The sequence below is a fragment of the Monodon monoceros genome, unplaced genomic scaffold, assembly GCF_005190385.1.
Source record: "Monodon monoceros isolate NGI ecotype Baffin Bay Population unplaced genomic scaffold, NGI_Narwhal_1 Super_Scaffold_7, whole genome shotgun sequence".
NCBI lineage: Eukaryota > Metazoa > Chordata > Mammalia > Artiodactyla > Monodontidae > Monodon > Monodon monoceros.
This window is the reverse complement of record NW_021703784.1, coordinates 83,931,859-83,949,782: the sequence shown is the minus strand read 5'-3', so window position 1 is coordinate 83,949,782 and position 17,924 is coordinate 83,931,859. Positions and strand designations below refer to the sequence as shown.

Below are 17,924 nucleotides of genomic sequence, written 5' to 3'. Positions count from 1 at the left end.
CTTTAAATAAGGTTCATTAGAGATGTAATCTAATGAATAGAATGACAGACTGCAGGACAGTCACTAGTATAGTAATTGTAAGTAAAAGCATAACTCTCAGAATGGGCTTGACATTTTCTAAGTAACAGTAATTTTCATGGTTATTAATATGTGCACTATTAAAATAATAAGGCGTAAATTCTGAGAGTTAGGAAGCTTTCTAAGTTTACTAACTACTGATGAAGAACAGTAAATATATAAAATAAATGGGTATGTAAAACTAAATAAGGATGTTTAATGAATTGTGGCTGAGGAAAGAAAAATGCTAAACAACCCAAGAACAATTTGTTTAGTTGTTCATCACATACTAAAAAGTTTCACTTCTGTGGACTGCTCATTTTTCTTTACTATGTCAAAAAGATGAGTTAAGATTACTAATGGGTTAATACTTTTTCTTCTTCTGAAAATGTCTATTTACCTGCTTATGAACTGCTAACTCAAAATCACAAAGTAAAATGATCAATTTTCTTAAAAAATTGATAGAAGAAAGCATTAAGTGATATGAAGTACACTTGATGTTAATTCCTATCAAAACTGAACCAGAAATAGGATCAATATCCAAGTTCAAAGAACCTCACTCAAATAAAAAGCATTCTTTAAAAAAAGGAAAGTTTTATTTTAAAAATATCAATAGGTTTCTAAAACCTGAATCAGATACTATGTAGAATCAGAAACTGAATCTGAAACCTCACCTTGTTTCATTTACTACAATAAATCATATAAATGATTCCGTATATACCCTACTTATTGACACCTTCACAAGTGGGCAATAATGAGCATTTAGTATCATTTCCATTTTTACCATATCTAAATATCAAGTAAATTTTATTTTTAACTACTCATATTTTTCCATTAAAAAATGACACGACGAAACATGAAAACCAAATACCATGAACAATGATATACTACCACACAATTTGAACATATTAATAGAAGTTATAAGAAAATAATGCCTATTATAATTCCATTTAAAGTCATTAAAATCACTATACAAATTTAAAATCACTTCTCTTTTTCTATTCCCTTAGTGCAATAAGAGATCTTTTAGAGGCGTGCTAGTTTCCTGTAGATATCTGCTTATGTTGTGGTCAGCAAATATTTAAAATTTGTGTAGACTCAGTAACAGAAGAATATGCTCTTTTCAAAACTGTGCTGAGAAACCAAATGAGCCTTTGTTACTGCTCCCTCTAAGTTAGCACTGCGGATGCGCTCTGCTCCACTACAACATCTGGAGCTTTGTGACACCTCAGAGGCCCAGGTCTTTTCCCAGGCATTTGACTTACTTGATCAAAATTCTCCCTTACTCTTGTGTCACTGATTTAATATTAAATGCAAGATTTTTACACTTAGTTCTGCTAAAACAGCCCATTAATGCTCAAATATTCGATCTGGAGTCTGTCATTTAAACTATTAGCCTTCCCTCGCAGTTTTCTATAGGCTCCCTGGGCTTCAATGCTGGCTCTGCTACTTACTAGTTATGTGACCTTGGTGAGGTTTCTTTATCTCACCATGCCTGTTTCTTCATCTGTAAAATGGAAATAATAATAGTAACTACTTCACAGAGTTATCATAAGAAATAAATGAGTTATATACAAGACACTCAGAATAGTACCAGACATCTAGTGAGTACCACATAAATTGGAAAGATGCTATTATTATGATTGCGGTGGTGTTTTCCTCCAAGTTATTTTTAAAACAAAAATATACTCAACATGGATCAAGACTGAACTACAGAGGACTGTCCCCATTGGGAAGGGCTGGAAATTCATATCGAAAGGCCCAGCATGAGGCTGGGTAAACAGCGACATGTGAGACATTGAGACAAACTATTTCTGTGACAAACTATTTCTCAATATGCATATACCTATAGAGTCTGAATTCTATCCCTAGGTCCAGACCCCTGGTATGAGTCCTCTTTACCAGAGACATCCCCCAAAGCTGAAATGTATTATCTGCAAATGTGCTAAATACAGCCCCCTTAATAAGCTCCAGTGTACCCAAGGATATGAGATGCTAAAGACACAAAATATCTACAGCAGTATTTCACAACAGAGAAATTGTTTGAGAGGGTTCATTCCATTAAAGGTGCTGGTAAATACTGTCTGCTTTGATTCTGGCATTAAAAAATAATCAGTAAGTTAAGAAATTATTTAAATATTTTTCTTCTTTAAAACAGAACAGTTTGAGAGCTGCTAAGTGAGTACTGAAGGAACATGCACAATGGTTAGTGGAGATAAGCTGAGTCACATGACTGGCTTAGTTGGTTTGCAAACAGTACAGATTTTCCATCATAGTTTGAACCATTAAACAGTTTTAACTTGTTTTTATTCTTTAATATATATATTTAACTTATATACACTATGAACTTTGGTTTAAAAGGAAGACACATAGAAACAATGAAGCAGAAAACAAATCAATGACAAGCTAAAATGCAGAGGGGAGGAGAGACATCCACTAAGTCCTTGAATACCAGTTTGCCTGGTACTCAAGTGCCGGGCACTGTTCTCGCACAGTATTAACTCATTTAATTCTCTTAAAAACCTTATGAAGTGCTATTATTATTCCCATTTACATATAAGGAAACTGAGGCAGAGAAAGGTTAAATAACTTGCTCAAGGTCACAGGGCTAGTTAGCAAGGAGTCAATCCAGTGTGACACTAGAGACAACATTCAATATGATCAGTACCCAATCTGTAAATTATATTCGCTCAATCAAAACGATCACACAGCACCTCAAGACACTGCTACTATTTTTACAAAGAAGCTTAGAAAGGAAGAGTAGATTATAAATGATTTAGCTTTTAATTCATGGGGAACATAGACTCATTTGCTACTTCAATGTCATTTACCCATTTCAGTATTAAAAAAATTAGAACTGAGAGTATCTCCCAATTAGTAGAATTTGCTCTGAGCTTTGAGAGGGTATTTTCTCAGTTAAAAATATTATAGTCTACAGAGTAGAATCAACTGAAGGTCTTACAATTTCAAATTTCAACCATTAACTTTCAAACTACAAAATGCAATAATGCTGAAGGAGACTGCAGGCAATTTAATAAAAAATAATGGAGGGGAGGAGGGAATCTAACAAAAAAATAAAACCTTATTGAAAAAATCCATTCTTTCGAAAACATCAGTGACACAGTACTGGAGTGAGAAACAATCAAGAAATGGATTGAATTTGACGAACAATACCAAAAATAATTATGATCTGTTGTTTTTGTAATATTCAGATGATCAATAGTTTTTTAAAAATCTGTTTTAATATCCATGGCTGGTAGGTTTTAGAAAGAATTCTGTTTTTGAAAATTGTTTTGAAGAGTAACGGCCTACCAATAAAATAAAACTCTATCAATGAATGCATTGCCAGTCAATAAACTAAAATTTTCTAAAATTATGTAAGTTTAAATAGTTTTTTAATTATATAAGTTTAAATAATCCTAACATCCTACGCCCTCCTCACCCTCAAAAGTATCCTGACTTGTATGACAAATTATATAGTAACCCTAAATACATTTGAAGCCAAACTACACAATCTCTAATAAACTCTCCAAAAATGTCATCCTAATATTCTATTATATTACCATGTAAAACACCTGCTATCCAATTTGCTGAATAAATTTAAGACTAAACTTATGAACTGATATATGTGTAATAATGTAAGGTTTTTGCATGACAACTTACTAGTGATTAAATGAGAATTTAACAACTCTCCAATTAACTTAATTGGAAATAAATCATAAAATTACACTGATACCAATTATTCTTTATTAATATTATTAAGAGCTTCTAAGCTTTTTTTCTGGCTCTAATTGAAATGTAATAATATTATTTTACATTTAAAATGGAATTCAGAGGTAAAAATTATGAGTACAAAGAAAAGAATAAGATTGGGAGGAGAAGGAGAGTATAAAAACCTCTCACAGACTATGGAAATAAATCCCTATGAATAGCAAAATAGGTTATAATTCCTAATCTTTCAAAATGTGGGCAAACTAAAAACTAGAGTTTTATATCATCACTTGCCTTTTAACAAGCTCAATTATCCAACTCCTTGATGCTGAAAGTAAAAATCTCTTATACGTATCCCTTTAAAAATCATTTATTATGTGTGCTAAGATATGAGGATTATTTCACATTGAAAGACAAAGTTGTAACTTGCTAGTGGGGTGGTTGAGAATGGAGTGGGGTGAAAGGCTAAAAAAAAAAGACAAAAACAAAACACTATCAGTAAAACCACCGTCATTTTTTTCTCCATTTTTTCCCCATAAAATTGCACACATTGTGACATGAATATACTCCTATTCCTATTATCCAAAATGCATGTGGAATAATAATAAAGCACAAAGCCCTAAACTACATACAGTCTTTGGCAAGGAAATAGCTATCTGTGCCGCTAAAGCTGCTGTCAATCACACCCCCCACACCGCTTCAGAGCTCTGGGGCCAGATGAACAGTCACTACTGACCTATGACATCATTAGTAATCTGAAATGCATTACTAAGTACCTGAGTGGAAAATGCTGTCAATTCTGGAAAACTTTCACAGCCAAACAATCCAGAACTAGGGCCAAAAACACAGCTTGCCAAAAGCACACACAATAAAATGTAGTTGCGTTTATTACATATGGTAATTCAAACAACCTTTTTCCATTTCAAAATGCTGCATAAATTAGTGAAAGAAACTACTTTTGGTATGAACATTTATTTTTTCCTAGTTATAAAGGTACAGAAATTTTAGCCTTCCACTCACATTTCCTCCTAGGAAGTATGTTCAACAATGTGTTTTAACATGGCTATTAATATTGAAGATGACAAGGAAGTTTGACAAATTAGAATGTAAAAAATAAAATATCAAGTATGACATCCCAAGGTATGGTCTTTGAATAGAATGTATGAAGGAAGGCATTATATGCATGGTCAAAGCAGAGGTAAGCTGGTAGCCCAGAATTAAAACCACATCAACAATGGACTACTAATAGACGTGCAGTTTATCTGTACAAATCAAACTACAGAGGCACAAATGGATGCTTAGTGTCTAGTCACAACCAACACAAATTATTAGACAAATATACAGACTGAAATGGGGGCTTATGGTCACCAAGACTGAATGAATAACTGTAATAATAATGGGAACAGTGATATTTATTGACACCTGGTGGGTGATAGGTCTTGTGATGAGTGTATATGCATTACCTCACTCAATCTCTACTACTACCCCATGACCTAGGTATTATAGTTATCTCCACTTTATTATGAAGGTTAAAGAATTTGCCAATCATGACATAACTAGTAACCCGCAGAACTTATTAGCTATATGAATCAGGCAGCAGTGTGACTCCAGAGCTTACAATCTTAGCTGCTATACCATGCTGTCTATTAAATGTCCTACATGTTAAGAAACAAACATGCTCCATCAGTGAGTATACCATGTAACCTTAAACAGGCTTTAAGCATTTCATTTTACTTTACTTTTCACATAAATTCTAATATTCCCTTATAAAAATAACATGCCTATTATAGAAAATTTAGAATATAGAGAAAAACAGAAAAAAGCAGAGCAGGAGAATCACTTAGTCCCACTACCCAAAGACACATACTCAAATTTTTATAACACTTCTTTCTAATCTTTTCTGTATTTATGTTTTTAAAGTTCTACAAGATTGTAATCACTGTCCACACACAATTGTAAAAGCATTTTTCCAAAATTTTTTTGAATTTTTGTTAACTTATAAAGAAATCACATTTTTTTCCTAGAAACAATTTTTCATTGGCTATATGATATTCCGTATTTCCTTCCATTAATTAAGTAACCTCTCTTGTATTGCTACACATTTTGGTTGAAGGGTTGTACTAACTTCAGCTTGTAATAATGCCACCAAGGTATCCAAGTTACAGCTTCATATTTTTAATTAGTTATAAAGCAAAGTTTGTTCAGAGAAGAGCCTTGAAAATTACTGCAATATATTAAAATTTAGATCTAAAAGGAAATGACTTTGGTTTTGCTAGCCCCACAAGTATATCTCCTTTTGCTCATGAAACAGAAAATATGCTATCAAAAGATTGTCAACTACATTCAAGTATATGAAATATTCCATACACATATCTTTTTATATAACTGTAGTTTTAAATAATTATAAAAATGTAAAGGATGAATAAAACTGTAAGAAAGAGTAAGAAGTAGACCAGGACACTGAGTGTGGCTATGAAACCCACAAGCAAGACTATGCATAGGACGACTTCAAATAGTCTCATCTAGAGAAAGGAGCTGAGCAGACAGTCACTTTATACACTTTCTAGGTTTCGGAGTCCTGGGGATAGATGAAGACAGGGTTTCTTGCTTTCATGAGATTAGAGTAAAACATTTCTTTTTAAAAATTTTACCAACTATAAACTTGGAAATTACTAGCTCTAAGCTTTAACCTATTGCTTTCTTTGTCTTCAAATTCCACCTCAAATAGACTTCTCTCATCCCTCAGGCCAGAATGCTTCTCATTTTCCACTAGGGAACCCAAAACACTGAGTATCTTTATCATGGTTGAAATAGTTCTATGTTGTTTGATCATTACTGGCTACTATTAGACCTTAACACTAAAATATTTTAAACATCTGAATTTAAAATGTATTATGTATACTATAACACTATAAACAAAGAGGTAAAAATAAACAGTAACTCAATTTCAAGGAACTTTAACATTTAAGAAATCTTCATCCTGTTGAAGACAATCAAAATAAAAACTTACCACTATTTTGGCCAAGATGCCATCATCACTTGCATCTAAGGTAACCACAGCTTTGTCAGTCTCTATTTCACATAAGGCATCTCCAGTACTCACAGCTTCACCTACAAAACAAGACTGGGTTTGTTTTGTTTTTTAAAATATGAATATTAGTTATGTGAGATGGTGTGTGTAAAACGTGATAATAAGTACCAAAACACTCAATAGCTATTTCTGGGCTGTGGCATTACAAGTAATTCTCATATTGCGTGTGTGTTTCTGTGGTGTATATGTGTATGCTTTGTTTCATTTTCCAAAAGCTCAATAATGGACCTAAATTATATCTGTTATAATAAAAAAGTGATTATAGAGATTATTAAGCAAACATTAAAAATGAAATCGCATTTTATAGAGAATAGAAAGGGATGCGTATCTTCCTCCAAACAAGTCAATTCCAGACCCCATATTTCTTCCTTTTCAATATATTTTGATTATTATTCCTTAAGAAGACAGTTTTACAATTAATAACACCTCCGGGTTAACACTGTACGCGAGTTCAGAAACCCTGTCTGCACCACAGAGCACAAATGAATAAAAACATATTAAGCATAAAGAGAGAAAATCAAAGACATAGCTAAGGTCAAATAAGAAACACCTCTGTGCAACAGAAACAGTATAGCTATTCAAAAATGCTGAGCAGGACCTGACTTGCTGGTTTCTGGAGCTAAAAGCAGGTTGTGGGGAGGAAGGGTGAAGTACAGTAGTTTCCCTTGGAGCAAAGGGAACTAAAAGTGGCCTGCTGAAGCAGGGGACTCAAATCGATTCTCTGCTTAAAGCTAGGGCTGGCTGCAACCAAAACCTTTGACTAGAACTATGGCTTTATATCAGAAATGAGGGTCTAAGAAGGTAGGGGACAAAAACACTACCTCAATACCAGAACAGAGTCAAGCCACCCTCTGGTTCCATTACTTTATCTGCCAATATCCCAAATATCAATAGCAAAATCCCTGGATTGAGGGGCGGGGAAAGGGAGACTCAGGGGACAGGTGGGAAGACATCGAAACTAAAACAGAAACATTCCACTCAAAAGTAAATTGCAAAACAAAGTTCCAAAACATGAAGAAATTTAATGCTAAGAAAGAAAACCACAAAAATCAGTAATTGGAACAGAAATTCATTTCAGATGCAATCCATTTAGTGCAACCCACCAAAGATTTTAAAATAAGTATCTTAAGTATGTTCAGAAATAGAAATGAAGGTATAAGATCCATCACAAGAACAAGAGATAAAAAAGAAAAATAATGTACAGACATAAAGCACCATCAGGTTGAAAGAAAAAAAACTAATTAGAAATCTTGGAAATGAAAGATACAATTAATGAAATAACAAGAAACAATCAATGGGATATATTCTACAGTCGACATAGTGGAAGAATGATTTAGTAAATTAAAGATAGCTTCAGTGAACTACCCGGAACTTAATATGGGCAGACAAAAGGACAAGTAGAAAAGAGCAGTTAAGGAACATAAATTGAGGCTGCAGTGTTTGTCCAATGGAGTTCCAAGGGAAGAGATGGGAGAGAATAGTGGACAAGCAATACTTGAAGAGATAATTGCTGAGAATTTCCCAGAGTTAAAAAGAGATATATATCCTCAAAATGAAAGAGCACTGAAAGAGTTTAGAGTGTGGTTATCTACAGTGTATTGACTAGAAGGGGGCACAGGGAGCCTTGGAACTTGCTGGAAATATTCTGTATCTTCACTAGGTATTAGTAACCTGGCTATATGTGTATGTAAAAATTAATTGAGCTTACACTTTGTGCAGGTAATACCTTGATAAAAAGAATTAAACAGAAAAAAAGAGTATTACATTGTATAAACATGACTCCACGTCATACACTGTATAGAAATTACATACTTTCAACAATTGAAACACAATCTTAAAAGCTATCAGAGGGAAAAAAATAGATTACCTCAATGGAATGACAGACTGAGAGCACACTTCTCAGCAGCTGCAATAGAGGTCAGAAGACAACGGAGTAGTATCTTCAAAAAGCTGAGGAAAAATAACTGTCTAGAATTTTATATGCAGCCAAACCATCATTCAAGAACGAAGGAAAAGTTCAGACATAAAAGCTAAGAAAATTTACCACTTACTGATGAGCTCTTACAAAATGCAGTTTATCAAAAAGAAAGGTAGACACAGAGGGGACCCATGGGCTACACAAAACAAGTTACCATAGAAACTGATAAAGTGTTAACATTTAATCATTTAAAAGGTAATTTCTGAGGGGTTAAAAATGTTTACAACTCAAACATTAAAAAAAACAATAAGACGGATAAGGATATTTTTAGGTGATAAAACATGCTAAGAACTTGGACACAGATAGGAGGAGAAAATACTGGATAACTCTAGACTGCACTGGCAAAATATAATTAAATATGTATCCTAAAAACTTAATGGTGTATACCAAAAAATATAAAAATGGAAACATAACCTACAACATTCATAAAAGCAGGAAATATAGAAAATAACAAAAACTATTATCCAATTGAAGGCAGATACATGAAAAGAAAAAAGCAAAGGATAAAAACAGAAAACAGAAAAATGGTAGAAGTCCAAACACATCAGTAATTACAATTAACATAAATGGATTAAAACCACCGACTAAAAGAGATATCAAAATGAATAAAAAAATAAAATCTAGTTAAATGTTGCTTATAAGAGACAGACATAAACAAAAACAGAATAAAAAGTAAGATATAGAAAAATGTGAAGCATACAAATACACCCCCTCACATTCACACCAAAAACAGCTGGTACAGCAATATGAATAGGCACACTCAATAAAAGAACATGAAGGAAAATCTAAAGCGCTGACCTAACAAATATGCTCTAAAAGTTCACTGTACGGAAACTCCTTCACTGTATATCAAGATTTTCACACAGATGGTTATACTATATCTCAGTTAAAATAGTTCAGAACCACCAATACAAACTATTTTAATGAAATAAACTTATCTGTTAGATATTTATCAAACACCTGAAAGGTGCTCAGTCTAACCCCAAAGAGATTTTCCTACTCAACCAATATTTATTGAAAATGTATTAGAGCACTGAGGATACAGCAGTGGGAGGAAAAAAGTGGTTAAGATTTCTGACCTCAAGAAGCATCCTCACTATCTTGTGATAAATTAATTGGAAATAACAGTGGAATTAGGTGAAGTCAGGATGGTATGGGAACACTCAGCAGGGGTATCTAATTCAGTTTTTGAAAGGTGAGAGCAGCCTTCCTTAAAAAAAAAAAAAAAAAAAGACATCTAGTCTGAGCCTGAAAAGATGAGGAGGAGACAATCAAGTAAAGGGGCAAGTGATCCAGGCAGAAGGCACAACACACCCAAAGCTCTCAAGGAGAAAGAAAACAGGAAACTTCGGAGGATCTGGCTAATACTACCTGAGAGAAGTGATGAGAGATTAGGCTGGTGAGGTAAGCAGGAATCCCACCCCAAAAGGAAACTTGTCTGTCATACAGAGAAAGCTACGGTGCCAGATTATACAATCTCACATCACTTCTTTATATGACAGATGTCCTAGGGCAGTTAAGACAGATTATATTTCAAAAGGAAAGGAATCACACCCTAATATGTTTCTGCTGTAACCATGGAAAAAACAATTGAACCAGGCAACCTAGCAATTAAATACTTCTTTTAGACACCTAGAAAAGAAATTCTGCCCATAGGAAAACAATAAAATAATGTTTTATCACTTGTGCTTGCCTATTTCAAATTCCAAACACCCTTTGAGAACGATTCACAAATTCGACCTCAGCCATAGATCAACCTAGATGATTTTGTTCCTATTCCTGAATTCCTATAGTAATTGTAATTAATTTGAAATGAATCACAAATTGTAGTATGAAATGTTATGTTAACTTCTATTAATTACTTTTTTAAAAATTGGTTTTCTTCTATTTACCAAACTATGAGCTTCTTCATAATAGGAACAGGACACAGTTTAAGTGTTTTACATTCTACCTCATTCCCTGGGACTCCAGCTATTGCCTCATACATAATGAGTTTGAGATTAAAACACTTCAGAAAAAAATTGCAATAATATCACAAGTCCTCATTTCCTCATAAGGTATACATCAAACTGTCTTTTATGTTTCTTTCAGTTCTAACATTTGATTTGTAGCATGTTTCTGACATTTAAAAACTTAGGTATCCTGTTTCCTTTTTATTTTGTTTTAATTAAAGGTACACCTATTCACAAAACATATATATATATATATTAGCTATATGAGAATCCTGAGAGAGAGATAAAATGTAAAGAAACATAGAGAAAAGCGTCTATTGTGTGGTGAACCTTCCCCAGGAACCACAGCAAGGTTTAAAACATTGTATTATTATGTAAGGCACATTACCCCTCATATCACAAAACTAGGGCTCTATCTGTCAATAATCAAACATAATGTGAATGCCAAAGAAAAATTTTGAGACAAATAACGAGCCATGAAGATTCCAAATATACTCAAGTTTCAGCCCTGGTCAACAATTTAGTGCTGTAACTTGGAAAACCTGCAAGGCACAGTAGTTACAAGGAGCTCTTCCAACTCAGACACAGGTTTATTCCAAGCTCTGACACTTACTGGTAATCCTGACCAAGTTACTTAATCTCTCTGACTCTAAGGAAAGCTTTGAATGTGCAGCTATTATAAAAAAAATCATGGAACTGCAAATGTTAACTTTTCACAAACCTCTTCAAATAACACTTCACAACATCTTTAGATTAAAAAGTTATGTATGTTGTTAATAACCATTAAGAACCAAGACTCATTCTAGCTCCCTACTCCATACGCCATCATTTCAGACAGATCATTCAACATACATTAGTATATAAGGCATTTATAAGTAAGCACTGGGTATAAACAAAACAATAAGATAGGGTTCTGTTCACAACAAGTTCAGAGTCTAGAGGAGAAGACTTAGAAGCTAGCACAGAGCATCATGGCTGGTGTGAGGTGACAGACGGCTCCTCAGCTGCCACGTTGAGGGCTGACTGGTTGTAGAAGGAGATGGCAGCCTTGCCGTGTTCCTGCGTGTCCCTGTGCCATCTCCTCGTGGTGCGTGTCAGCAGCCGAGGTGGAGCGGGCCCGGAGCGAGAGTGCGGGCCCCAGGAGGGGCCAGAGCAGAGGCCCGCCCGGGGGCCGCTCCCCAGCACCGAAGCCAGCATCATCGTCCTGTGCCTTTGTCCAGGTGGGCAGCTGCCAGAGCTGAGGGCTGGAGCACACAGAGGCTTCCCTTTCTCTTGTAAATTCTGGGCAAGAAGTGTAGCCTTGATCAAACACAGTTAATGGTGATGTTCATCAACTAAACACATCCTATGACTTTCACAAAATAATCTCGTTCTGCCGAAAGTTAAGAATAAAAGTCTTTATTTAAAAGGTGTGTGTGGTGGTAATGGTGGGAGGCCAAGTCACAGCTACATGAACATCAAAGAAAGAAACCTCTTCTCAGTGCTAAGGTAAACCATAATGACACCTATGATTAGAGACAAAGATAATTCAATCGTATATCAACAAATATTTACTGGCTGCCCCTATGTGCATGACACTGTGCAAGACCCTATGGCAAAAATAATGATAAAATAAGACAGAGTCTGACTGAGGAAGAGTACAAACAAGCAGGCAATGCCAATCTCATCCAGTCAGTGCCTACGGCAGCGCGGGAGGATAGAGAAGGGGGCCCTAGTCAGTGTTTGCCAACTCTTCATCACACACGAAAAGATATTACTTGCATGGCCCAAGACCCCAGGCAACCCGGCTCCTAGGGCATCCTGCTCTGAGGACTCAAGGCAGGAGTAGTTGTTTGAGAAGGAAACTGCTAGGCAAAGTTAACCTCCCTTACATCCTTCTGGCTCTTAAATTTCACTGCATTACCCATTTCAAGTGCCCAACACACATGTGGCTCATGGTTACTAAACTGGACAGTGCAGACATGGAACATTTCCATCACTACAGGAAGCTCTATTGAATAATACTGTAATCTCACCAATTCCACTCACCAATTCTATAATTATGACATAATAGAAATATTAACAATAAACGTAAAAAAGCATAATGACGGAATGCTATTCAGCACTAAAGGAATGAACTGTTGATACATGCTACAACATGGATGAACTGAAAAATCATGCTAAATCAAAGAAGCCAGTCACAAAAGACTTCATAATACATGATTCTATTTACATTAAATGCCCAGAAAGGGCAAATTTTTAGAGATAGAATGCAGATCAAGATAGGGATAAGAGAAAGAAGTGACTGCAATCAAGCACTAGGGAGTTTTGGGGGTGATATAAACGTTCTAAAGTTGTATTTTGGTGATGGCTGAAGAACTCTATATATTCACTAAAAAATCACTGAATTGAGCACTTAAAATAGGTGACTGTTAATAGTGTGTAAATTATACCTCAAAAGCTGTTAAAATAGTAGTGTACTGAAAAAACACTGAAGTTATTTGTGAAATGCACACTTCAGAAGTTTTCCATTTTAGCATCCAAACATGTATACAAATCCCCAGAAATAACAGAAACCAAAGCCTCATCTACAATAGAAGCCAGAGACCCATTTAACTCTCTAGTAGCACCTGGTGATAACAATTCAAATAGTGAACAACACCTTTAAGACAGTTTTACTTCTGAATTTTACACACTGTATTAATTATACAATCTAAGATTTACACAAAAATTGTTTTAAATATTCAAGATTCCCAGTCACATGAAAAAAGGAAAGCCCACATAAAATGACAGTCTCTGAAGGATAACAAACACCAAGGGCAGCAGCAGTAACATGGCTAATGAAGCAAGTTCTACGCCTGTTCCAGACAATGTGTGGCCAAGTACCTCATGTAACTATCTCAGTCTAATTTTGTTCCAGTGTTTCAGGATAAGCTCTTAAATATCTCAAGGAAGAAAACAATGTTTTTCATACCCTCAAATATTCTCTCACAAAAGGGTGGAACAAGAATATTTTCTTCCTTTTTGTTATTTTAACAGATATGACCTTACAACTGATGAAAAAACAATCTATATACACTTTAATTAAACTAAAAATAATCTGACACAAACTTCCCCCACCAAATAACAAGCTTGTAATAAAAATGTGGAATGTGGCTCAATTCACCTTTCAGGTTTTGAAACTGTACATGTTACCTGGCACTTTTGAACTGTTTTCTCTACTAAGTTAATAATTCATATTCTTTACTTAATCCTCTCAGACTGAAATTAAGTATTCTAATATTCATTACAAAACTACTTTTCTAACATTCATTAGATCAACGAAGATGGGAATAATTTACATGCTATATTATTGCATGTTTCCATGTGATGAGACAGGTTATCAAGAGGACGTGACCACTTAGCTGGGCAAGAGTAACTGGAGGTCCCTCACCCCCTCCCCATCCGTGAAATGTGTGCTCCGCTTGCCTTCCCAGTGCTGGAAGCTGCCCAAGGACATAGCCTTGAGATAGTACTGTGGTGCTGAGACCACCTGGACAGTATACGTGATCAAGCCCAGTTAAGGCCTCCTCCCATGAAAGTCCCTTTGCTTAATTAAACCTGCCACCTACCAACCTGGAGCCTCTTTCTTCCATCGCTCCCTACCCTCCATGTATGAGGCCGATTTCAGATTACACCCAGGAAGCTCCTGAGGAGGTTGTGATACAACGCTATGACTTCAAAAAAGAAAAGGAAACTGAGTTATCACAGAATTCTAAAGTCAAGGATATATCTTAGAAATCATCTAATTCAACTCACTCCCAGATATTTCATGACAGAGTGGGAACCCCAAAGGACAAACCTAGACTAGAGTTCTTTTCACTGCACCCTTATTGCCTTGGCTTAAAACAGACACACACACACACACACACACACACACACACACACATACATTAGTAACAGTTGTGAATTACAGAGTCTCAGATTTTCAAGAAACCGTAAAGGTTTGTAAGACCGAACTGCCATCCACTAAAGGTTATCAGATCATTAGCATTAGCTTAAAAATAAACTAGATTTAAAATTAGATACAACACTACTCATTTTCATGAAAAAAATTCAATCCCCTTGATGTTTGAAGGTCTAAACTCAGTTTTAAATAACAGTGACCATACAATAAAGATCTCAAGATAAAAATTTTTAAAAACATAGCTAATAAGAAAAAAAGGTATATAAAAAGCTTTCTTAGGGGGCTTCCCTGGTGGCGCAGTGGTTGAGAGTCCGCCTGCCGATGCAGGGGACATGGGTTCGTGCCCCAGTCTGGGAAGATCCCACATACCGCGGCGCGGCTGGGCCCGTGAGCCGTGGCCGCTGAGCCTGTGCGTCTGGAGCCTGTGCTCCGCAACGGGAGAGGCCACACAGTGAGAGGCCCACATACCTCAAAAAAAAAAAGGAAAAAAAATTTTCTTGTAGAATATAAAGGTTTTTAATACATAACGACTGAACCAAGTTATGTACCAAGCACCAAACATACTTAGACAAATATAGTCATACCCATGTGTAACAATACATAAATGTTAAACAACTAAATTACGAGGGACTTCCCTGGTGGTCCAGTAGTTAAGACTCCCAATGCAGGGGGCCCAGGTTCGATCCCTGGTCAGGGAACTACATCCTGCAACTAAGAGCCTGCATGCTGCAACTAAAAGATTCCCACATGCCGCGACTAAAGATCCCACACGCCACTACAAAGATGCCGTGTGGTGCACTAAGACCTAGCGCAGCCAAATAAATAAATAAATAAATAAATATTTTTTAAAAAGTCTTAAAAAAAGAACTAAATTATGCTCAAAAAAATCACAAAGGTGATGAACTAAAAACGAAGCCAGTGAATTACAGAGAACCAACGATTTAGATTGCTCTCAATTACTTATGTGTACTGGTAAACAACATTTCTCCTGAGTTGGCAGAACACAGAATTTTAAAAGCAACCTTCAAGGAAACAGGCTCCAGGGGCTTAAAGTACACCCTGGCTTGTCCTGCATGAAAATAGCACAAGTAATCAAAAGGCAAAAGAACAGAATGATGAAACCATTTGTCTCCTGGCTCTGCATTATACTCACCATATTCTAATGGGTGTGAATAACTTATCAGACTGCCAGCGAGCTAGAAGTCTGAGAGATAAATGTGGTCCAAAGAATCCTCCTATCTACTTGCCTATCAAGGTCTCAAAGTGTGAAGAAATTTAATCATTTTATAATAATCCTAAAAGGCTGGTCTGTGTCTGAATCATTCTTTAACGACACCAACACTGTCATACTGGATATGGAAATAGCCAAAGCTCTGTAATTCATCAGGAAAAAAACTTAAAAATAGATTCCAGCTGACTGCATTATTTATAAAGGTGAAACTTTCTTAGATACTGATAATTATTTTAGAAGATGGCAGCAGCCATGCAGAGCCGATTGCTCAAAATGCTTCCTAATGAAGCACTGTCTCTTTCATTTATATGACATATGTCTTTCTCAAATTCTAGAAAACTGCCATTTTTTTGTTGAATATAACCTCTTCCTCATTCTCTCTTTTTTCTCCTTCTGGAATTCTTCCTATTGGGTTAGTAGAGGATTCTCATTTTATTCTTCGTGTCTTAGCTTCTCTTTTATATTCTCTACTGCTTTATCTATTGCTACTGCATGCAGGCTAACAGGTTGGACTTCACGAATCCTTTGGTAAGACACGTCTAATCACACCTTAACCCAAACTTGAGTTTTTCATTTTCTAATTTTAGAGACAACATTTTTCATTCCTAGAAGTTCTATTTGTTCTTTTCAAACCTGTCTGGACTTTTTGGATAGTGTTTGTCTTTTTTCATATTTTCAATTCCTTCTCTTACACGTTTTGTCGTTTCAAACATACGTTTTTATGTATCTAGTAATTCCAATTAGCTGAAGTTCCTGGAGGTCTAATCCTGTTGCTTGTTATGCCTAATAACGTTTGCCCCTAAAGGGCAGCTTCCATGTCAATTATTAAATTTGGAACTGTGAATCTGTGGTTAAGTGGGACTTTATCTGGGAATCTTGTGTGAGTTGGATTAGAGACTATGTTCTTCCAGAATAATGGCTTCTGCCAAGTAACCAAGGGAGATTATCAGCCCAGGACCACTTTACCTCTACGTATGGGTTCACAGAAAATGCAAATACCACAAATCTGAACCCCAAAGCCTCATGAAGAAATGCCGATGAGAGAACATTTTCAACAAGGTAAGCATTTTTATTCCAAGACAAATAAATATATTTGTCTGTTAGCCATTTTATGGCATTAAATTCCATCTATAGGGTGGTGACTCTAAAATGTCTATCAAGTCAGACTTCACTCCTAAACTTTAACTCCTATAACCAACTGTCTATTGAACACATTCCCTTGAATATCTAATAAGGAACTCAAACTTTACCACATCCAAACCTGAACCTAATTATTTTTTCTCCAGCTTTTTTTTTTATATATACAGCAAGTTCTTATTAGTCATCCATTTTATACACATCAGTGTATACATGTCAATCCTAATTGCCCAATTCATGCCACCCCCCCCCCCCCCCCGCCGCTTTCCCCTCTTGGTGTCCATCGGTGCAAATCGGTTCATCTGTACCATTTTCCTAGGTTTCACATATATGCATTAATATGCAATATTTGTTTTTCTCTTTCTGACTCACTTCACTCTGTATGACAGTCTCTAGATTCATCCATGTCTCTACAAATGACCCAATTTCGTTCCTTTTTATGGATGAGTAATATTCCATTGCACATATGTACCACATCTTCTTTATCCATTCATCTGTCGATGGGCATTTAGGTTGCTTCCATGACCTGGCTATTGTAAATAGTGCTGCAATGAACATTGGGGTGCATGTGTCTTTCTGAATTATGGTTTTCTCTGGGTATATGCCCAGTAGTGGGATTGCTGGGTCATATGGTAATTCGATTTTTAGTTCTTTAAGGAACCTCCATACTGTTCTCCATAGTGGCTGTATGAATTTACATTCTCACCAACAGTGCAAGGGGGTTCCCTTTTCTCCACACCCTCTCCAGCATTTGCAGATTTTCTGATGATGGCCATTCTAACTGGTGTGAGGTGATACCTCATTGTAGTTTTTTTTTTTTTTTTTTTTTTTTTTTTTTTGGT

General features: G+C 35.6%; 1 protein-coding gene across 2 annotated transcripts in view; it reads right to left on the bottom strand.

Moving 5' to 3' along the window:
* The window catches only part of PDHX (pyruvate dehydrogenase complex component X), a 78,577-nt gene that overhangs the window by 34,530 nt on the left and 26,123 nt on the right, over positions 1–17,924 (bottom strand). For both annotated transcript variants that reach the window (XM_029207946.1, XM_029207947.1), the window contains exon 3: positions 6,779–6,879. In XM_029207946.1, the coding sequence (XP_029063779.1) occupies positions 6,779–6,879 (101 nt within the window). The remainder of the gene's footprint in view (positions 1–6,778; positions 6,880–17,924) is intronic.